The sequence below is a fragment of the Cnephaeus nilssonii genome, assembly GCF_951640355.1.
Source record: "Cnephaeus nilssonii genome assembly, chromosome: 5".
NCBI lineage: Eukaryota > Metazoa > Chordata > Mammalia > Chiroptera > Vespertilionidae > Cnephaeus > Cnephaeus nilssonii.
In genome coordinates this window covers 67,023,435-67,047,599 of record NC_137076.1, presented here as the reverse complement: position 1 = coordinate 67,047,599, position 24,165 = coordinate 67,023,435, and the positions used below count along the sequence as shown (strand labels likewise).

At 40.0% G+C, this 24,165-nt stretch overlaps 1 protein-coding gene across 8 annotated transcripts in view; it reads left to right on the top strand.

Moving 5' to 3' along the window:
* ABHD18 (abhydrolase domain containing 18) overlaps positions 1-24,165 on the top strand; it is a gene marked incomplete at its 5' end in the record, with an annotated part of 44,999 nt that overhangs the window by 10,644 nt on the left and 10,190 nt on the right. For 3 of the 8 annotated variants that reach the window (XM_079770488.1, XM_079770494.1, XM_079770489.1), the window contains 8 exons: positions 3,532-3,639; positions 4,515-4,599; positions 10,020-10,120; positions 14,550-14,628; positions 14,731-14,817; positions 17,521-17,546; positions 20,239-20,377; positions 23,534-23,623. In XM_079770488.1, the coding sequence (XP_079626614.1) occupies positions 3,532-3,639; positions 4,515-4,599; positions 10,020-10,120; positions 14,550-14,628; positions 14,731-14,817; positions 17,521-17,546; positions 20,239-20,377; positions 23,534-23,623 (715 nt within the window). The other 5 variants (XM_079770490.1, XM_079770493.1, XM_079770492.1 and 2 more) reach the window with 5 other exon arrangements.

The window sequence follows — 24,165 nt, the reverse complement described above, 5'->3', positions numbered from 1 at the left end:
CCCCTGGCTGCTGGCACCGCCTTCGCTCCAGCCGGAGCCGCCTTTCTGCCTTCCCATGCTGCCCAGAGGCCCTGAGCAGCCGGGGGCAGGGTGGAACGCGCCCCCCCCCGCCCCGCCACTGGGCGCCTGCATATGCAAATTAACCCAACATCATTGTTGGGTTAATTTGCATACTCCTGATTGGCTGGTGGGTATCATGAATGTACGGTCAATTTGCATCTTACTCTTTTATTAGTGTAGATGTATTCAGGTCTATAGAATTTATTTTGTTTTCCTATTAGTAGGAAAATGTTAAGAATGTAATTGTCATCTCATCTCTGGTATTGAAAGCCCTGAGCTGGTTAGCCCTGGTATTCTATTCAAATGCTAAGAAGTACAGTTAGTTTCTCCCCTTGCTTAAGACAATCTCTGACTTGGCCCTCCTGATCCCATCCCTTGATATTCAAGCCTCTGTAATTTCTTCCCTTTGAGTGTGGGCAGTACCTGTGATTTGCCTTCTAACCAATAGAATATGGCAACAGAGATTGGATGTCACTCCCATTGAAACCAGGCAACCAATTGGTCTGGGCTACCTGTCACTACTAAGCCAATTAAGCATAGACAGGGTTGAATCATATAGGAGCATTTATTTCAATAATGCCAGCAGTATGGGAGAGCAGCAGGTCATCCATGAAAATCTGCTCTGTACCTTCCCCTCATAAGCCAGTTTATTTGGGGTAGGACAAAGATTACAAGGGGAAGTAGGCAAAAGGAATAAGAATGGGTATAATGATTACAGGCAATGTGGGTGGGACTCCCTTATCTTTCCATGATAATGGCCTAAATTCCAAGGTTGACTCCCAGATCCCTGGGGTGTACAACTCCCAGCCAGGTTAGAATGTGCAGTCTTTAATCAAAACAAGCAATCACAGTTAACAGAGCATGATTATTATTTCTTGTAACTATAGCTAGTCGCCAACATTCTATTTCTGCCCCTAACACCATGACTGTGTTATGTTACATGGCAAAGTTGATGGAATGACACTACCTTAGTTACATTAAGTTATGTAAGACTTGCTAGTCCACTAGCTTTCATTCTCCTGTTGGCCTTAAAGAAGAAAGCTGTCATGTTGTGAACTTCCTGTGAAGAGAGCCATGTGGTAAGGGAATCACGGAAAGCCCCTAGGACAGTGATGGCGAACCTATGACACGCGTGTCAGCACTGACACGCGTAGCCATTTCTGATGACACGCGGCCGCTGAGGCGGCCGCATGCCGAGGATGAAACATTTGCTGCTCCTGAGGATGAAACATTTGCGAAATAATGTTTTTTCCTCAAAGTGACACACTACCCAAGTTATGCTCAGTTTTTTGGCGAAGTTTGACACACCAAGCTCAAAAGGTTGCCCATCACTGCCCTAGGAGCTGAGACTAGCAACTTTCATATGCAGGTATTGTGTGGATATAAGTTTATGTTGGTAAATACTTAGGAGCATGATTGCTAGATTGTATCATGACTATGTTTAGTTTTGTAAGAGAAACTGCCAACTGTTTTCCAAAGTGGCTTTGTCATTTTGCATTCCTACTAGTAATAAATGAGACTACTTGTTTATCCAAGCCCTTTCCAGCATTTGATATTGTAAATTTTTGGATTTTGGCCATTCTAATGGTTGAGTAGTAGTAACTTATTGTTTTAATGATGACATGTCATGTGGGACATCTTTTCATATGCTCACAGGATGGGACAAAGGTAGTTTTATAATTGTTCTTATGGAAAATAATGCAATAATTAATAAATAAAAATGCAAGCATTAAATGTGTTTTTCATACTCACAGCTATATACTTTTGCCGCACCCTGTATTTGCCATCTGTACATCTTTGATGTGGTGTTTCTTCAGCTCTTTTGCCCAGTTTGTAAAATTTTTTTTCTTCTTATTTTGGATACAGGTCCTTTATCAGATAGGTGTTTTGCAAGTATTTTCTCACAGTCTTTGGCTTGTTTTTAATTTCTTAATGGAGTTTATTTTTAATAAATGTTCATTGAATAAACCAATTTCTTTAAATACATAGAATATTAGCTATATTTTCTGATTATACTGTTACAGGAATTCTTCTGAGTGTTAATAGTTTTGCTTTTTACACTTAGCTCTCTAATCCTAATCCACGTACGTGGAATTTTTTGTGTGTACTAAGTGTGAGGTGTTGTGAGGTTTACATGAGAACATGTGCGTTTATGTGTGTAGTTTTCTGAATGGTTCCTGGCAAATAATACAAAACTGTGTAAGTTTTAACCACTACTATTGTTATCCAACAAATACTGATTTTTTTTTCTCTGAGTCACTGTGCTGAGAATGGGAAGGAAGATCCTACACTCAATAATTCACAGTTTACTGAAACTCGGGGCTCTACTTCATCTTTTCTACTTTTATCTCAGTTCTTTTTTTTCTGGTATCTTAATTTTTCTACAATTTCATTGAGATATGATTGATATACTAGTATAGCATTGTGTTAAACTGTATAATATAATGATCTAATATCCTATCTAATAATAGCGTAATAGGCAAATTAGGCGTCACTCCGTGACAAAATGGCGGCCCCCCATACCCACAAGATGGCGGCGCCCAGTCCCCTCAGCCCCGCTGTTGGTCTCCGCGGCGACCGGGAAGCGGCCAGGCCCCGTGCACACGGAGCCGGCTGAGGAGCAGGGCCCGGCGCCTTCCCTTTGGTCGCAGAGGCTATCTGGAAGACTCCAGTGCCACCAGAGCAGGGCATGGTGGCTTCCTGATCTCGGCAGCAGGGAAGCCGCCAGGCCCTGCAAAGCCGGGCATGGCGGCTTCCTTAGTGAGGCAGTGGCAGGGAAGTCCCCAGACATGGCAGACAGAGCCCAGACAGCAGGGCTTGGGGGCTTCCTTAGTGGGCAGTGGCGCTGGAAACACCCCCAGGCCCGGCAGACAGAGCCTGGACAACAGGGCATGGGGGCTTCTTTAGTGTGTCCGTGTCTGGGAAACCCCCAGGCCTGGCAGACAGAGCACACTGCAGGGCATTGGGACTTCCTTCACATGGCACATGGCGGCAGCAGGCAGAGAGCTACAGCAGGGCATGGGGGCTTCATCTCCATGGCTGCAGGGAAACCTCCAGGCCCCGAAGAGAGCAGAGAACCATGGGGAGTGGGCCTAAGCCATCAGTAGGATATCCTCTGAGAGCTCCTGGATTGTAGAGGGTGCAGGTTGGGCTGAGGGACCCCCGTGCATGAATTTCGTGCACCGGGCCTCTAGTATGTATATATTGTGAAATGATTACCAATATGTTTAGTTAACTAAACTTGTAACTTTTTCTTGTGATGAGTGCTTTTAGGATCTATAAGATAAATAATTGCTGGCGATGTAATATGCAGCATGGTAACTATAACAATACATACTATATTATATATTTGAAATTACTAAGAGAGTGGATCTATTTTTAATTTTTACCTGATTTTAAAGTGATGGTCAGAAAACAGACCTGTTGCCTAAAATAAAATATTTTAAAGTCATTTAAAATTTTGTTTCATAGATGTTGGTTACTACTGATGGGTGTGAGTAAGTTAGATGTTCTATACCGGAGACTTCTCCTTACAAAACTTTTTATCAGAGGATGGGGAAAGCCAGAGGATCTTAAAAGGTAAACATTTTTTCTGAATGCTTGTTCTGACTTTGTTTTAGTAAACATTTAAAATTTTATTTCACTTTTAAAGTTATTTGCTATAAATATAAAATGATTGGAAAATTAAGTATTAATATAAAAATGAAATTATTTCCTTTTCTCTTTTCTGCCTTTATTTCTCTTGTTTTAACCCACATAACCATAAATTGAACTAGTTTAAAAAAGTCATTTAGTTGTGAAAATAAAGAGCTCTCAGAAATAAAAGTTAGATTATTAACTTTAATAATTTTTAAATTGATTTAGAGTTTCCAGAGACTGAGCATTCCTGGGTAAATTGAAACTGTAATGGCCCTGACCGGTTTGGCTCAGTGGATAGAGCGTTGGCCTGCGGACTTAAGGGTCCCGGGTTTGATTCCAGTCAAGGGCGTGTACCTTGGTTGTGGGCACATCCCCAGTAAGGGGTGTGCAAGAGGCAGCTGATTGATGTTTCTCTCTCATCGATGTTTCTAACTCTTAATCCCTCTCCCTTCCTCTCTGTAAAATCAATAAAATATATATTTTTAAAAAGAAACTGTAATGACTTTGAAGATAGGATATACTGTAGCTCATGGGAATACATGGACTTAAGAAAATAAATTTTCAAGATTTGTGCCTTTAATTTTGAGTCTTATATATGTTAATTACTTTCTGAACAATGATATTTCTCACATCTTTCTGAGATAAAATGTCCAGCTTGCAAAAGACCAACAACCTACTCTTTTTCTTTGTTGATTAAAATTAAAATTTAGCATGTTTTATGACCTGGACTTGGTAACTTTTACTTACTATTCATCAGCCTCAACATATGGCTTTACTAATTTTTTTTTTCCTTTTGTTCCCCTTTACCATAACAGACTCTTTGAATTCAGAAAGATAATTGGAAATCGAGAAAGATGTCAGACTCTGGTTTCAAGTGATTATCCAGTATACATTGATAAGGTAGTAAAATGAAATAAACGTAATTATAGAAATTCTGTTTTAACATAAACATGTGACAAGAATAGGTGGGGGGCCAAAACCGGTTTGGCTCAGTGGATAGAGCGTCGGTCTGCGGACTGGAGGGTCCCGGGTTCGATTCCGGTCAAGGGCATGTGCATTGGTTGCGGGCACATCCCCGGTGGGGGGTGTGCAGGAGGCAGCTGGTCGATGTTTCTCTCTCATCGATGTTTCTAGCTCTCAATCCCTCTTCCTTCCTCTCTGTAAAAAATCAATAAAAAAAAAAAAAAAAAAAAAAAAGAATAGGTGGGGGGGCAGAGGCAGGAAGAGATTCACCTAAGAATTATATGCATATATGCATAACCTGTGGCAAAGACAGGCAGGGGCAGAGTGGAGGAGGTCAATGGGGGGGGGGGGGGAGGAAAACATCTTTAATAATTTCAACACTAAAGATAAATTTTTAAAAAGAATAGGTTGAATGTTAAGAGTATAACAATAAACACTAGAACATGAGTGCACAATATAGGTTTTTCATTTAATATTTTTAAAATGCTCTGTGTGTTCTAACTGGATGCTTATAATAATTAAATTCATTTATGCTTAGGAGCATATACTTGCCTAAATATAAGAAAACTAGAAGCCCAGTGCACGGATTTGTGCACTGATAGGGTTCCTTCTCCCTGACCTGTGGGGATCGGGCCGAAACCATCCCTCCAACATCCCCTGAGGAGTCTTGGATTGCAAGAGGGCACAGGCCGAGGGATCCCACCAGTGCACAATTGGGGCTGGGGAGAGACCACAGGAGGGCTCCAGGGCGTGTCCAGCCTGCCTTGCCCAGTTCCGAACAAGCTAACCTATTGGTCGGAACATCTGCCTCCTGGTGGTCAGTGCACGTCATAGCGATTGGTTGAAGGGTCGAATGAATGGTCGGATGCTTAGCATATTAGGCTTTTATTATGTAGGATATTAAGGACTGGATCTTTTTGAACCTCATTTTTTATCTTTAGGCTTACGGGGGTTAAAGTAAATTATTCAACATTTCAAAAAAATTGGCAGTAACATAAGGAAGTACTCTAGTTGGAGAATCACTACATCAAAAGTTATTAGCAAAAATAACTTAAATAATATCAGGGAGCCCTGACCGGTTTGGCTCAGTGGATAGAGCGTCGGCCTGCGGACTCAAGGGTCCCAGGTTCTATTCCAATCAAGGGCATGTACCTTGGTTGCAGGCACATCCCCAGTAGGGGGTGTGCAGGAGGTAGCTGATTGATGTTTCTCTCTCATTAATGTTTCTAACTCTCTATCTCTTTCCCTTCCTCTCTGTAAAAAATCAATAAAATATATTTTTAAAAAATAAAAAGAAAAATATTTTAAAAAATAACATCAGGGAAATGGTATGGGATATAGTTAATTGCTGAGAAAAATGATAGAAAGAAAATACTATAAAATTAGAGAAGTTGAAATATACAGCTTGTCCTTGAATAGTGTCTTTATGTTATAATGTTAATGAGATGCTGCAGGAACTTAATTCTTTTTTTTTTTTTTTTTTGGAACTTAACTCTTATTTATATCAATTAGCCGATGGTAAAATTGGTTTCCTTATAAAGTCACAGAACCTATCAAAGATGTTAAGTGAGGAATTATTGTATTTGAAATAGTTTTGTTTTTAAGCAACCACACGACTTTCTGGAAAATATTTCTAGGTTTATGAACTTGGATACAATAAGGAGGGGTTACAAATGGGTGGGCTTCCCATTTCTCATTGCCATCAACCAAAGTAACTCTACTTTCATCTCTTTCATATATGTGATAACTTTAGAAGATTTCATTTTTCAAAAGTGTTCCACTGCTAAAGACAAAATTTTAATTGGAAATTCCTCCTCTACACCATCTAACTGTTCCTTCTGAATTTAGTACATTTCTCCCTCAATTTTTACTAAAAATATCTGTTTTCTTTCTTTTCCTATTAAAAATCATAGGTTTGAAATAAATTTAAAGTATGCCAAGTAAAAATCAAAATTCTAATTTCTAAATCAATTTTCCTCCAAGGAAGAGATTTTGGAATGCATACTTTCAGATTTTCTTCCTCTCTACACCACCTTCTCTCTTATCCTCTTTTTGTTTTTCAGAAGCCAAATATAATTCATATACCATAAAATTCACACTTCAAAAGTGTACAAATTCAGTGCTGTTTTTTTTATTACATTTCCAAGATGGACAACCATTACCTCTATCATTGTCTCATTCTGGAACATTTTTATTGCTCCAAAAAAAAAAAGAAACTCTTTGCCTAATAGCTATCATTTCTCATTTCCCCAGACTCTTACCAGCTGGCAATCACTAACATGCTTTATCAATGGATTCACCTATTCTGTACATCTATCTACACTAATAAAAGAGAAATATGCAAATTTTTAAAATATATATTTTATTTATTTTTTACAGAGAGGAAGGGAGAGGGATAGTTAGAAACATCGATGAGAGAGAAACATCGATCAGCTACCTCCTGCACACGTCCTACTGGGGATGTGCCCGCAACCAAGGTACATGCCCTTGACCGGAATCGAACCCGGGACCCTTCAGTCCGCAGGCTGACGCTCTGAGCCAAACCAGTTAAGGCAAGAAATATGCAAGTTGACGGCACCTCCGCAACACCCATCAGCCAATCCGTGGGTGGGCCAAGAAAATGGCAGGTTAATTTGCATATGCAGGCATGGAGCGGCTGGGCGGGGTAGGACACCTGCTAGGAGGGGGAGGGCGGGAGGGCGGAGTGAGCTAAAGGAGTGGCACTGTGGCCAGGAGCGAGGACTTGCAGGCTCTCGGGCGGCCAGGAGCAAAGCCAGGGGAAGGAAGGCCTATTCTTGCATGACTCTTCATGCAATGGGCCTCTAGTCTATATATATAAAAGCCTAAGCAACCGGTAGCTATGACACACACTGACTCCCAGGGGATATACGCTCAACACAGGAGCTGCCCCCTGGTGGTGAGTTTGCTCCTACTGTGGGAGTGCCGCTCAGCTGATAAATGGACGCCAGACGCTGGGCTGACGGTTAGAGAGCACAGCTGTGGCGGCACAAGCCTCTCCCGCAAACACTCCCCCTGCTCGTCTGAGCAGCTGTGGCAGGCAGGCGCTGGGATCGGGCCTAAACGGGCAGTCGGACATCCCTCCAGGGGTCCCAAATTGGAGAGGGTACAGGCTGGGCTGAAAAGACAACCCCCCTCCGTGCATGAATTTCGTGCACCGGGCTTATAGTTTTTTATAAAATGCAGTGCAATCCTGATTAAAACATTCAATTCAGAACTTCGGTCCATAAAAGGTTCCAAAAATAATTTTTGGAAGAACCATGAGAGTACAATCAGATCAGGAATACCGGAACAGAAAAAGTGATAAGTAACAACTGTTTTAGTCATATATCAATGGGTATTATAAAGTTGCACTATGATCAACCAAGCATGCTATTGGTTCAGAAATAAAAGATGGGCTAATGAAAGATTGAAAATAATATGCCATAAAATTTATGCAAATTTATTTCATAGTAAGGCAGGTGTTTTGTTCTTGTTAATCCTCAACCCAGGATATTTTTTCCATTGATATTTTTAGAGAGAGTGGAAGGGAGGAGGTGAGAGAAACAGAAAGAAACATCAGTAAGAGAGAGACACATTGATGATGTGCCTCCAAGCACTCGAGGCCAACCCAGGTACATGCCGTTTAAATGGGTATCAAACCTGAGACTCTTCAGTCCAGAGGCCTACACTCTATCCACTGAGCCAAACCAACTAGGGTGAATTTGTGTTTTAAATAAAGCTAGACAAGGTATGCTTGTTTTTTGTTGGTTTCTGATTTTAATGAAAATATTTGGTGCTTTAATGCTAATTAAATTTTTATTACTGGCTTGATTTAAATAAAAATAAATTTATTTATTTATTTATTTATTTATTTATTTATTCATTCATTCATTCCTCTTCCCCCTAAAAATTTATTTTAAAAAAAACCAACTATTTGCCCTAGCCAGTTTGGCTCAGTGGATAGAGTGTCAGCCTGTGGACTGAAAGGTCACGGGTTCAATTATGGTCAAGGCCACATACCTCGGTTGCAGGCTCCTCACCAACCAGGGCCTTGGTCAGGGCATGAAGGAGGCAACCAATTGATGTCTTTCTCTCACATCGACATTTCTGTCTTTCCCTCTCTCTTTCACTTTCTCTAAAAATCAATGGAAAAATATCCTTGGGTGAGGATTAAAAAAAAACAACACAAAAAAGACAAATAACTATTTGAGGGAAAAAAGTTTAGATACTACATATTAGCAAATTCCTTTGACATATATATAAATGTCATATTTCTCCTTATGTGATGTGTTGACATGAAGTATTACATCAGTAGATTGCCTAAAAATATTTTAACATATTTTATATCAACCCTTATTTGATTGTGGTAAATTATTGTTACAATTTGTAAATTATTCATATGTTTACTTTTATATTATCAAATTATTCTAATGGCATTTTATTTGGCATTATTGTATTATTATATATCATTGTGTAAATGAGGTTTATTTACAGTTTACTTTTCAACTAGACTGTAGGAAAGGATATTGAAGGAAAAGGAATGTGTGTGAATTAGAGCCAGGTCCTCAGAAAACAGTATGCGGCAAAAACAATACATAGTAGGCACTGGAGAAAAAGGTTTTTACTTAATGGAAATTTTTTATAAAAAAAGCATCCTATCTAATAAAGAGGGAATATGCAAATTGATCATCATGCCGTCACAAAGATGCCGGGGCCCATAGCCACAAGATGGCGGTATCCACTCCCCTAAACTCCGCCGGAGCCCCCCAGTCTCAGGAGGCGGCAAGCAAGCAGCGTGGCTGGACCCGCCACACCGCTTGCCATTGCCAGAGTCCCCCAGTCCTTTTAGCCCCGCCTCGGGGGCAGCAGGCACTGGAGTTTCCCAGTCCTTTCACAGAAAATGGGTTGCCTCAAAATTGTGTTAAGCTTTTTAGGACAAAAAGCATTCAAAATCTTTGAAAAGGGAATTCAATATTTATAAAAGTTTGGACTAGACAATTCAAGGTTATTTCCGCTACAACCTTCCATGATTTTGTGATATTTACATTCTGAATTCACATAGTACCAGCTGTATTGTATGTAAACAGATATTATTTAAAGGAGTGGCTATTATTAAACAACTCATAAAACCACACTGTATGTCAAGCACATTCTGTGTGATTTTCCTAATGGTTGGAGTTAATGCCCCTAAACTGGCAGTCAGACATCCCCAGGGGCCCCAGATTGGAGAGGGTGCAGGCTGGGATAAGGGACACTTCCCCATGCACGAATTTTGTGCACCAGGCCTCCAATATATCTATAACAGACCAAGATATCTTCATTTACATGTATAAATCTTGGTTTTGTTTTTCTTTAAGATTGAAGATCAGTCAGATTGTAAGATCCTAGATGGACACTTTGTTTCCCCTATGGCCCACTATGTGCCTGATATCATGCCAGTTGAATCTATTATTGCAAGGTAAGTGTTTTTATTCAGAAAGTTAAAGTACTAAGTTGTTTATGTTAATTTAAATTCTATAAATGCCATCTTATTTGAAATTACTTAGCATTAATTATAATAATTATGTGACATTATTCCCATTATACATGGGGTGGGTGGAGAGTGAAATTATAGAGCTTTATTATTTTGACATATTTAGTATGCATTTGAACTTAAGTTGTTATCCACTGAAAATATTCTATATAATCAAAACTTAAGGAGGAACCAAGATGGCGGCAAAGTTAAACAACTAAACTGCCGCCGCGCACAACAATTTCAAAAATACAACCAAAAGACAAAGCGTCTACCACCCAGAACCACAGGAAAGCTGGCTGAATGGTAGATTTACAACTAAGAAGGAAAAATAAAGAACAAACGCGGAAGGGCTGAGGTACGGAGGCGCGTGAATCGGGCTGGTGGCGGGCGACGGGACGCGCGGCTTTTTTTCCAACCCGAAGGGAGATAAGCTCCCAATCACTCTGAAATCCAGTTTCTGGGGATGCGCGGGGGACCCAGACACCTATGGGGAGAAGCTGAACTCTCGGCCATTGTGTCGGAAAGTGAGAGTGACTTAACTCCTCAGATCCATAAGGGACACACTCAGGGGGCAGACTCAGTGAGCACCAAAGCCCCACTGAAGCAAGTCTTGCCTCAAGGGTGTCTCCAGCACAGAAGTTCTCCCAGTGTAGACACAGCTGATCCTCACAGCCAATTGGCCTGGAGGTCAATTCCTCCCAGTGATACCAACAACAATCAAGGCTTAACTACAACAAGACTGTGCACACAGCCCACAAAGGGGTGCACCAAGAGTGTCCACCTCAGGTAACTGGGGAAACTGAGCCACTGGTCCCTATAGGACACCTAGCACACAAACCCACTCTATCAACTCAGGGAATCAGCCAAAATGCAGAGACAATGAAACAGGTCACAAATGAAAGAAATAAAGGAAAGCAAACGACTGCATATAGAGTTAAAAACTACAGTTGTAAAGTTTTTCAAGAATTTTCTAGAAAAGGCTGATAAATTTAGCGAGACCCTCGAGGATATGAAAAAGGACCAACTAGAAATTAAGCATACACTGACTGAAATAAAAAATAATGTACAGAGATCCAATAACAGACTAGAAGATCGCAAGAATCAAGTCAAAGATTTGAAATATAAAGAGGCAAAAAACACCCAACTGGAAAAGAAAAAAGAATCCAAAAATATGAAGATAATGTAAGGAGCCTCTGGGACAACTTCAAGCGTCCCAACATCCGAATTATGGGAGTGCGAGAAAAAGAGTGAGAGCAAGATACTGAAAGACCTATTTGAAGAAATAATGGCTGAAAACTTCCCCCACCTGGTGAAAGAAATAGACTTACAAGTCCAGGAAGCGCATAGAACCCCAAACAAAAGGAATCCAAAGAGGACCACACCAAGACACATCATAATTAAAATGCCAAGAGCAAAAGACAGAGAGAATATTAAAAGCAGCAAGAGAAAAACAGTTACCTACACGGGATTACCCATATGATTGTCAGCTGATTTCTCAACAGAAACTATGCAGGCCAGAAGGGAGTGGCAAGAAATATTCAAAGTGATGAATAGCAAGGACGTACAACCAAGATTACTCTACCCAGCAAAGCTATCATTCAGAATTGAAGGTCAGATAAAGAGCTTCACAGATAAGAAAAAGCTAAAGGAGCTCATCACCCCCAAACCAGGATTACATGAAATGCTGAAAGGTATTCTTTAAGAAGAGGAAGAAGAAGAAAAAGGTAAAGATAAAAATTATGCACAACAAATACATATTTATCAAGTGAATCTAAAAATCAAGTGAGTAAAAAATCTGATGAACAGAATAATCTGGTGAATATAATAGAATCAGGGGCATAGAAAGGGACTGGACTGACGATCCTTGGGGGGAAAGAGGTATGGGAGTGTGGGAAGAGACTGGACAAAAATTATATACCTATGGATCAGGATGGGGTGGGGGTAAGGGCATGGGGTGGGGTGGGAACCGGGTGGAGGGGAGCTATGGGGGGAAAAAAGAGGAACAACTGTAATAATCTGAACAATAAAGATTTAAAAATAAATAAATAAAAGAGAGAGAAACATAAATTGACTGTACCTCCACTACGCTCACCAACCAATCAGGAGTGAGTATGCAAATTAGCGTGACAAAGGTGGTGGGTTAATTTGCATACACAGGCGCTGAGCGGCCTGGGTCCTAGGAACATCCTCGGGACCCAGGTCACTTCTAGCCTGTAGGCCCCTTCGTAGGCCCTGAGCTGCCGTGGTTACAGAATGCTCCTGGGCCTACAGGCACTTAGTGGCTGGCGACGGGGCGGCCACTTGTGGCCAAGTGGCTGGGGGCGGGGCGGCCACTTATGTTTGTGCCGGTGCCAAGCGGCAACCTGGTTCCACACCCCCAGCCTGGCACCCACAATGCATGGCTGGCTGCCGGCCTTGGGGGCATGTGTGGATCCGGCAGCCGCTGCACGCCCAGGGTCCCCACACTCCCTCCAAGCTGGCACCCACAACATGGTGCTGGCTGCCGGCCTTGGGGGCAGGCCTCCCCGGGCCGCGAGGACACACACCCCTAGCCCAGTGGACACAATGCAGGGGTCCTCTGCACATGAGATGCAGAGGAAACACCTTTTCTTTTCTTTTTAAAAATAAATATATTTTATTGATTTACACAGAAGAGGGGAGAGGGTTAGACAGTCAGAAACATCGATGAGAGAGAAACATCAATCAGCTGCCTCCTGCACACTCCCCACTGGGGATATGCCCCCAACCAAAGTACATGCCCTTAACAGGAATCAAACCTGGGACCCTTCAGTCTGCAGGCAACACTCTATCCACTGAGCCAAACCAGTTCGAGTGTAAACACCTTTTCTGACCGCTCATTGGCTAAGCTCCCTGTACGCCGCCACTTGCACTGTTCTTGGTAACTTGGGTTATAAGAATCCAAGAAGGTGATCTAGGGTTTTTCCACCTCACTCCTGGAGGACAAAATGAAGGTCCGCTGCTGGAGGGGCTAAGAAATGTCATATCCTGCCCTTGCCGGTTTGGCTCATTGGATAGAGCCTCGGCCTGCTGACCGCAGGTTCTGGGTTCGATTCTGATCAAGGGCATGTACCTAGGTTACTGGCTCCTCCCTGGCTGGGGCCCAGGTCAGGGCTCATACAGGAGGCAACCAATCAAAGTGTCCCTCTCACATTTTTGTTTCTGTGTCTCCCTCTCTCTTCCACACTCTCTAAAAATCAATGGAAACATATTCTCAGGTGAGGATAAAAAAAAATATATAGAAAGAAATGTCATATCCTATGAAAGACACATCTTGAAAATGCCTAAAGAAAGTTGTCATTTTTTCGTGGCGAAGAGACTGGAGTCCGTGTTGATGAAAACACCGCGGTGGCACACACCGCGGTGGCTGGCAGTGGCTGCAGCAGCAGGGTGATGGGGCTGATGCCTTCCCCTGATCAGCCCGGTCACCCCCTGCAGAGGGAGGCCTGATGGCTCCCAGTCTTTGAGAGGGGGCAGGCTGGGCTGAGGGACGAATTTTGTGCACCGGGCCCCTAGTCAAATTATAAAAGAAGAGAAAAAAGATAAAGTAGAAATAAAACACTCATGAAACAGGCAGAAACAATGAACAAAATGGCTATAGTAAGTCCATACCTATCAATCTCTTTAAATGTAAATGGACTAAGTTTTCCAATCAAAAAGACGTGGAATGGTTGAATGGATAAAGAAAGAAGACCCAGCCCAGCTAGCATGGCTCAATGGTTGAGCGTTGACCTATGAGCCAGGAGGTCACAATTCTATACCCAGTCAGGGCACATGCTCAGGTTGCAGGTTTGATCCCCAATCCCCGGTGTGGGATGTGCATGAGGCAGCCAATCAATGATTCTCAACATTGATGTTTCTGTCTCTCTTTCCCTCCTCCCACTGGGGATGGAGACTGCAACCTGGGCATGTGCTCTGGCTGGGAATCCTTTTGGTGCATAGGGCAATACTCAACCAAGCCACACTGGCCAGGGCAGAAAAGCAGTTCTTGTTGCCTGAGAATGCAGCCACAGCCTAAAGAATAGTTTTCTAAGACTTAATCATATACATTAATGTCTCTAGCATAAGAAAATTTTATTATGCATTTATAAAGTTGTGGTATTGAACAAGGTAAAAACGATTACAATAAATTCTCTGTCTATATGATAATTGAATATTTTAGTATCCTAAAATAAAGCAAATTTGCAATATCTTTGTTGCCTTTAGGCAAATATTAAATACTCAATTACAGTTTTAATATCAAAATTCTGAAGACTTTTTTCCTAAATAATTTAATTATGAAACTTTTAAGCATTGAAAGTTTGTATGAAAAGCCTTTAAAAGATAATTCAGTGAGGTGCTTTATTTTAAATAGGTTCCAATTTATTGTGCCTAAAGAATGGAATAGCAAATATAGACCCGTATGCATTCATCTTGCTGGAACAGGAGATCATGTAAGACTTTATTATGATATCTAATACCTAATTTGTCAACAAACTCTCCTTAACAGATGTGATTATTATATTCTTTAAGTGTGTCATCTTTTCTTTCCTTAGCATTACTGGAGACGACGAACACTGATGGCTCGTCCTATGATTAAAGAAGCTGGAATGGCTTCTTTGTTGTTAGAAAACCCTTATTATATCCTTTTTGTGATACCTAGAAGTCTTTTCTCTTATGTATTTATAGATTTAGTCATCCAAAGGAATGATAGATAGTAGCCAACTTTTCTAAATCAGGTAAATTTAGTCATCAGTTCAAAAAATACGAGTGAAGTAAAAACATTACTTTTTAGATTCAAGAGCAGTCAGACTTTTAAAAAGCCTTCATGCCTTTTAAAAACTAAAATAAGGATTGTGTTTCTATTGTATAATAAAGATAAATGGTACTTCTGTTTCTTGTGAGACTTATTTTATGCTGCATTTTAATATTAAGTCAAATGTTTGTTATTAAGGAAGCGCTCATGTTTTAAGTACTTTACAGTGCTTTACAGTTAAGTATCAGTTGAGGTTTAGAAGAGTTCTTAACTTAATTTTCAAGATGATTTCAAGATGACGTCAGACTATGTCCAGAAGAAGAAACGAAACTGATGCATAAATATAATGAAATGCTCAACGTTGCTGGTAATAAGAGAAATGTAAAGTTAAAGCAACAATTAACAAATATTTTAAAAACAAAACATAAAACTCATGAGCCTATTGTGAAATGGGCATTCTCATTTCTGATTACTGAATATCAGCTCATCCCCTTGGGAAATTTTTACCACATTGAATTAAGAGCCTTAAAAAGCTTCACATCTCTTGACAGAGTGATTCTCTTTCTGGGAAATTTATTTTAAGGGTAACATACTAAGAAAAGAGAAAGTAATAGAAAAGAGAAAAGATATCTATATAACTTTATTTACAATAGTAAAACATTAGAAATAGCTTGAATGTCCAACAATAGCAACATGGTTGAGAAAACTGGTTCATAATATTGTAATATTATGCAATTGGTTCTGTAATGTTTATTGTTCTACCACTTACTGCCTGTATGACCATGGACTTGTTAACCTAATATTTTAGAACATCAATATTTTTGTTGGCAATGGGAATAGACTCTTAGGTTATTCAGAGTATTACGAAGTTAATATTGTCTAGAACATTGCCTGGTAAATAATGTGTTCAGTAAATTTTAAGTTATTATTTTTAAAGTTTACAGCAATGTATGTATTTATAGTGTAAAAATGGGATATATAACTCTATGATATGATATAGGTATACAAAAAAAAACTAAAAACAAAACCCATTTAAAAGACTGTGGAAAAAGTACTAGGAAAAATACACCAAGATATTAACATAGTTGTCTGTAGATAAAGTAAATTTTTCTAATCCTTTCTGTATTTTTTATTTTTTATAATTTTTTAATATATATTTTATTGATTTATTACAGTGAGGAAGAGAGAGGGATAGAGAGTTAGAAACATCCATGAGAGAGAACCATCGACCAGCTGCCTCTTGCACACCCCCTACTGGGGATGTGCCCGCAACCAAGGTACATGCCCCTGACCGGAATCGAACCTGAGACCTTTCAGTCTGCAGGCCGAAGCTCTATCAACTGAGCCAAACCGGTTTCGGCCCTTTCTGTGTTTTTTAAAATTGATTTTGGAGGGGGTTGGGGGAGAAAGAGAGAGAAAGAGAAACATCAATTTGTTGTTCCACTTATTTATGCATTCATTGCTTGCTTTCTTGTATGGAACCTGGAGATGGAACTCTCAACCTTGGTGTATAGGGGTGATGCTCTAACCAACTAAGCAACCCAGCCAGGGCTTTTAGGTTTTCTATAATAATGTAAATGAAAAAAACCAATAAACTTAAGTTGAAGACTGCACAACCCAGTGAATATACTAAAAACATTGAATTGTATACTTCAAATAGATAAATTGTTTAGCCCTGGCCAGTGTGGCTGAGTTGGTTGGAGCATCATTCTGTGTACCAGAGCGATCAGGGTACATACTTTGATTGTGGGTTCCATCCCCAGGGCGCATACAGGAGGCCACCAATTGATGTATCTCTCTCACATTAATGTGGTGTGTTTCTCCCTCCTTTCCTCCCTCTCTAAAACATCAATAAAAATTCTTTAAAATAACTTGTTAGTCCCAAAAAGAGAAAAAGAAAAAAAAAATTATTATCCCTGTCCTGTGTCTTCAGTGGTTAGAGCATCTGCCCGCAAACCATAAGGTTTAATTCCTGGTCAAGGGCATGTACCTGGTATGCAGGTTCGATCCTATGTGCATGAGGCAACCAGACAATGTGTCTCTTTCACATTGATGTTTCTTTATCTTTCTCCAACTCCCTCCCTCCCTTCCACTCTCTAAAAATCAATGGGAAAAATATTCTGATGTGAGGATTAATCAAAATAATACTAATAAATTATTTAAAAAATAAAATAGCCCTATCCGGTTTGGCTCAGTGGATAGAGCGTCGGCCTGCGGACTCAAGGGTCCCAGGTTCAATTCTTGTCAAGGGCATGTACCTTGGTTGCGGGCACATCCCCAGTGGGGGTGTGCAGGAGGCAGCTGATTGATGTTTCTCTTTCATCAATGTTTCTAATTCTCTCTCCCTCTCCCTTCCTCTCTGTAAAAAATCAATAAAATATATATTTTTTAAAAAATAAATAAATAAAAATAAAAGCTCTAAAAAAAGAAAATCATTTGAAAAACTTGAGAACTTCTAAACAGCATATTTCAGATAACTATAAAATAGTTATTTCAGTATTAAGTTGTCTTCAACTTTAAGTAAATGTGTTTTGATACCAGAGAATATTTAATTATTTTAAAACTTTCTCTTTGACCCACAATATTAAATGGCTGCAGGAAACCCAAGGACCAAATGTAAGTATATATCACCTTCATTTTTGCAGTCTTTATGCTGAATTTTCAGCAACATTTAAGTTTTTGGAAGTCTTTGGTTAACCATTTCTTAGTTTAATCTCCAAGTGTTATTGCAGGGAAATTCTTTTATAAAATTAGAATAGGAATGTTAACTTTAATTTTTACTTTAAGCTTTTTGCATTTTAAATGTATGGTAAGGAGATAAATTTTAATAGGATGACTGAAGATATATTTTATTTGTAAAACTTTAACTGAAAAAATTATAAAACATGTTCCTTTTTAAAAGGAAAAGTACATTTACTTTGTGAAATTAAACACTTATTTTTATTCTTGCAATGCATAATATAGGTAAACTTTCTCTTCCTGGCCTTTTAAAATGATCAACTTTGAAGGCAGTGCTTTTTGCATTTTCATAATCTATGTTATATTTAGTTTTGATTCATTCAAGAAATATTTGATCCTAGACACTGGGAAGACAGCAAAAAAAAGACAAGGTTCTTACTTTCATAGAGCTTATATTCTAATATGGGAGAGAGATAAAAATAAATAAGATAATTTCATGTACTTATCAATACCATAAAGAAATAAAGCAATGCAATGGGATAAAGAGTAATAGAGTGTGGGTGCAGGGATGGAGCAGTATTAGATATGAGGACATGATGTAACAAGAAGGAGCCACTGGGGTGAAGACCTGGAGGAAGTTCAGCCTCAGAGAAGGAAGAGTAAATGAAAAGCACAATGCTAGCACCAGGTTGGAGAGTAGTGCAAGGTGAGATCAGAAAGGTAGGCAACTGGGTTAGAAAGAGCCATGATTAGCCGAAACCGGTTTGGCTCAGTGGATAGAGCGTCGGCCTGCAGACTGGGGGGGTCCCAGGTTCAATTCCGGTCAAGGGCATGTACCTTGGTTGCGGGCACATCCCCAGTGGGGGGTGTGCGGGAGGCAGCTGATCGATGTTTCTCTCTCATCGATGTTTCTAGCTCTCTCTCCCTCTCTCTTCCTCTCTGTAAAAAATCAATAAAATATATTAAAAAGAAAAAAAAAAAAAAAGAAAGAGCCATGATTAGAATTTTACTGTAAGTGCAGTGGGAAACCTCCAGAGTACTTTATGCAGAAATCAAAATGATAAACCTATTGATACATTCATTATTGTGGGTAAGAAATCAAAAGTTCTGACTTGAACATATTTGTGATGTCTTTTTTACCTGCAAGTAGAGAAGTCAAATAGGGAGTTGGAAAGTGGTGGAAAGATCGGTTTAGAAGTCACTTGTCTATGTGATCATGACATAAAAGAGGTCATGAAAGTGGGGTGTGGTATAAGCAAACCTTATAAAGTGTGAAAACTATATAATTTCCCTAGTGCAGACTTGTGAGAATTACAATGTTTATAAAATATCCTGTTACATTTATGTACCCAGAAAATGTAATAATGCTCCAATGTATTTAATTTTTCTCAAATAATTAATTATAAGAAAGAAATAGCTTGCAATTTAAATAATAATAAACAATTATCTCTCTTTTAAAATATCTTAACCCTGTTTTCATCAAAAGTGGTTAAATAATTTGAGACTGGGGTTATTGTTATATATAGCCATTATCTCAAAACCTCACTTTGGTAACTTCTGTTAAAGAGCAAACTGAGGTGGACCTGAGAATTCAAACTTCTGTACCAGATGAAAATAATCAGGGGAATCCTGTAATCATAAATAGCAAATTAGAATGAGGATAGGAAACAAATATAAGGATAAATTAGTTCTTTTATAATGAAGCGTGAGTATGATCTGTTTTGACATAGGATAACATCCTATATAATAAAAGGCTAATATGCAAATTGTCCCCTCCACCAGGAGTTCGACCAGGGGGCAGGGCCAGCCAGCCAACCTCCCATGTTCCCTTTCCCCCGGCCAGCCCGGGCAGGTGGGACCCCACCTGTGCACAAATTTGTGCACTGGGCCTCTAGTAGTTTCCATAAAGAGAAGTCCTGCCTTATGAATATGGAGCCCTGAGAGAATGTGGGAGGACACTGGTCATAATTCTGTTTTTAACGACTTGGCATTCCTGTGGCACGTTGTTCTTTGCATATAATTATTCTATGTAGGCATATAGTGAATGACCATTGATAAAAAGAATTTTTGTACACTTTGACAAGGTTTCATCCAGTAGCCAACTATGTGCATGTCTTCATAAATTGTGTATTTAAGATTTTGGTAATACATGAAACTAGTATTAGGTTAAACTCTTACATTGCTTTTTAAAAAATGTTATGCTTTTAAGTTCTATTATAATCAGTTCTTTCTAAGAGGGGACAGCTATAAATTTGTTTTTCCTTATACAGTCATGGTAATTTAATAAAATTGGCAATATAAGAAATACTATTTTCCCATAGATATTTTAAGTTTTTTAAAGTGCTATCAAATAAATAAGATTCTTTTCTGAACTTGAAAATAGTAAAATAGTTGAAATTCAATAAAGATTATATGCTAGAGAGCATATATAACTTTTAAAAAATAAGTTATAGGTGATTAATATGTAGAACTATATTAGTAGCACTCTACATCAACTCAGTCTATTGTTTTACTCAACTACTATTCACTTTAAAAGAAAAAGATAAACCTTGACTGCCTGTTGTAAATTTTCACATATAAAAATGTAAATACATTAAAAATAATTTTCTTTTTTGTTTTGTGATGCTAGAAGGTCCAGCTTAAAAAACGTGTCTGACCTATTTGTGATGGGAGGAGCTCTTGTTTTGGAATCTGCAGCTCTCTTGCACTGGCTAGAGAGGGAGGGTTATGGACCTCTAGGAATGACCGGAATATCCATGGGAGGACATGTAAGCCTTTCATTTCAAATGATACTTACTTGTGATTGTGTTTATAAGATATAGGAAATCTTTTTACTTTTAAAATTCACTTTACGTATATAATTAATTTTGGTTTTGGTGAAAGAAGAAACAGATTCTAAACTTTCATTCCAATTATAAAATAATTAGAGGCCCGGTGCATGAAATTTGTGCATGGGGTGGTTGTGTGTCCCTCAGCCCAGCCTGCACCCTCTACAATCTGGGAACCCTACCGGGATCGGGCCTAAACAGGCAGTCGGACATCTTTCTCACAATCCAGGACTGCTGGCTCCCAACTGCTTGCCTGCCTGCCTTCCTGATTGCCCCTAACCACTTCTGCCGGCCAGCCTGATCACCCCTTAACCACTCCCTTGTCAGCCTGATTGATGCCTAACTGCTCCCCTGCCAGCCTGTTTGCCCCTAACTGCCCTCCCCTGCAGGCCTGGTTCCCCCCAACTGCTCTCCCCTGCAAGCCTGAGTCCCCCTCAACTGCCCTTCCCTGCAGGTCCGGTCGCCCCCAACTTCCCTCTCCTCTGCCAGCATGGTCACCCCTAACTGCCCTCCCCAGCAGGCTTGATCGCCCCCAACTGCCCTCCCTTGCAGGCCTGGTTCCTCCCAACTGCCCTCCCCTGCTGGCCATCTTGTGGTGGCCATCTTGTGACAGCCATTTTGTGTCCACATGGGGACAGCCATCTTGTGTGTTGGAGTGATGGTCAATTTGCATATTACTCTTTCATTAGATAGGATGATGTTATTTTTTGGTATGATTTATGTAGACTCTGATTGTACTTACTCTACAGTAATATCTCAGGTAATGGATTTGATATTTTATTAAAAGTTGATTATGTAACTTTACTCAAGTTTCCAGTATAAATTTCTTATATTGGTGAAAATAGCTAATTTGGAAAATACTTTTTACATATTTATATATTTTTTATTGATTTCAGAGAAGAAGGGAAAGGGAGAGAGAGAAACATCAACAATGAGAGAATCATTGATCAGCTGCTTCCTGCACACCCCCTACTGGGGATCAAGCCTGCAACCTGGGAATGTCCGGCTAGGACTAGAAAATACTTTTCATTTATCTCTTATCTTTACACCGGATACCACCAACCTATCTTTCTTTTGTCTTGTAGAGTGTCCTAAAATGGCCTCCTACTTGGTTTGCTTCTCTTGTACTCTTTTCTCTTAAACTTTTTCTTAAACAGTTTTTCTCCACACCCTAGTGATCTTCCTCAATCTGATCTCTGCTCTGTCCTACCTAACACCTGCCAAAGGCTTGCTCTTGCACTGGCTGTAACTATGCCAGGTGCTGTCACCCTTCTGGTGCCCCTCCAGTCCCTTCCACCTAGCTGAATAACAGCTTGCTCTTCTGGTTCCAATTTGGAGGTTACTTTCTATGATAAGCTCTCCTGACTCCTAGCCTTACTCCAGACTATACTTCATCTCTCATTAATACTTATTTCACTGTACTTATTTAGCAGTCAGTTTGCTCCATGAAGCAGTAGATTCACTGAGGGCCAGGAATATGCTCTGGTTCATTATGTGGACTGATTAGTCATTCAGTACATTAAAAAATATATTTGCTGTAAGTTATTTGACTTATAAAATTAAGTTCAAAAACTTACTCAAATTCAAAGGGTTTACCAAAGAGGTGAAGCTAATAAAATTACTTCAAGAATTTACTCAAATATAAAACAGTAAAACTGAAGGGTGGAAAAGGATTTTTTTTCTTACCTAGTAGTGTTTCCATTTTTAGAACCTATATAGGGGCCTTATAATTTCACCTTGACTACGGCCTCTTAACTGGTTTTCCTACCTCAAATCTGATTCTCTCTAATCAGCCCTATAAACCACTATCATTTTAGCTTCCTTGAATCATTCCTTTGACAATGCCACTCCTTTGCTCAGGCCTCTTGATTAATTCCCCATTATCTACAACACAAAAGAACTTCTAATCTGATCCTGATCAATCGTTCCAGCCCTACCTATCTCCTGAACCCATTGACCACTTGTGCACAGTTGACCAGCTGAGCTGAAGTACAGGGTGTGTCAGAAGTAGGTTTACATTTGTGAGTATGCAAAACAGTTTATTCTTGTATTATTTATTAACTATTGTATTATTTTCCATACAAACAACTCTAAACCTACTTTTGCTCCACCCTGTATTTTGGATGTTCCCCTACAACAAAGACTCTGTGCTTTCTCACTATCTTGCCTTAGATCCTATTGTCTTCTTAAATGGAAGACATGACACCATCTATCATTTTTCCTAAGTGACAGCCATTTCATGAAGCCTACTCCAATTCCTCTAGCCCAAAACAACTCTTCCCCTCTCTAAGCATACATATTACATTATTTTATATCAGTTATATGTTGTGTTTTGTAGTTTACCAAATTCTTGGCATCTTTTAGTCAACTTCAAGGGTCAGATTTTATTTTATTATTAATTTTTAGGGTCTGAGATTTTATAGTTGTAATTTTGCTGTACCTGAGCAAGTTATTTAGGTAATGAGTGTATCTACATCTCAACATGTGTGCTCTATATTTTACCCAGTAGAAAGTAGCTCTCTATGAAACGTCTTAAAGTTACTGTATTTTCCGGCGTATAAGACGACTGGGCGTATAGAAGATTTTCCTGGGTTAAAAGGTCGTCTTATACACCGGAAAATACGGTACTTAAAATTTTCTAATATATTTTACTAGAGGCTTAGTGCACAAATTCATGCATTGGTGGGGTCCCTCGGCCTGGACAGCATCTCACCCAGTCCCAATTGGGGCGGGGTGAGCCAGCCATGGGGAGGGACCACAGGAGGTTGGCTGTGAGAGTACACTGACCACCAGGGGACAGCTCCTGCATTGAGTTCACTCGACCGGTCGTAAAGGTCACTTAGGCTTTTATATATATATATATATATATATATATAGATTGCTTTCAAAGGGGGAAGTTATATGTTGTAGTTGAATTTATGACTTGGAAGTTTGAAAAGGTTGCTAGACATTCTCATGAGTGTTTAGAGACTTTTTGTTTGTGTCTTATCTCATCAAATACTACACAAAGTGCTTGTTGATATTACATATTTTTTATTTTAATGAGTAAAAACTTTAAACAGAAGCTCTCTAACTGACTGTGTTACCATATTACAGATGGCTTCCTTAGCAGTATCCAACTGGCCTAAGCCCATGCCATTGATTCCATGTCTGTCTTGGTCCACAGCATCTGGGGTCTTCACTACGGTAATTTAATTGCAATTAATCCTACCTAATAAAATGGTAATATGTAAATTACCATCACTCCGCTACGCCCACGATTGGGCCAGAGGGAGGCGCAGGGGGCGGGACTCGGGGTGGCCGGGGTAGCCGATTGGGCTGGCAGGACGCTGAGCTCGCGTCGCCAGTGGCGGTGCGAGCTCAGCGTCTGCGCCATGGCTGTGCTGCGGCACAGAAGGGGCCTCTGGGGCAGCAAGCTCATGTCCCGCCGTGGACCATCAAAAGCGGGGGAGCTGGGTGCCTGTCTGCTCCGGCACCAGGCCTTTCAGAAGCCTCCGCTGAGCCAGAGGCTTCTGAAAGGTCTGGTGCACCAGCGGACAGGCACCCAGCTCCCCTGCGATCGAAAGCGAAAGCGTGTAGAGGACCCTACACGTGCATGATTCAATCATGCACTGGGCCTCTAGTATTTAGATAGTTTTTTATGCTTTTAGGTAATTGTTTTGGGGGCTCCCCAAACCACCCCCAGGTTTGGTGATTCACTAGAAGAAATCACAGGACTCAGCATGTAC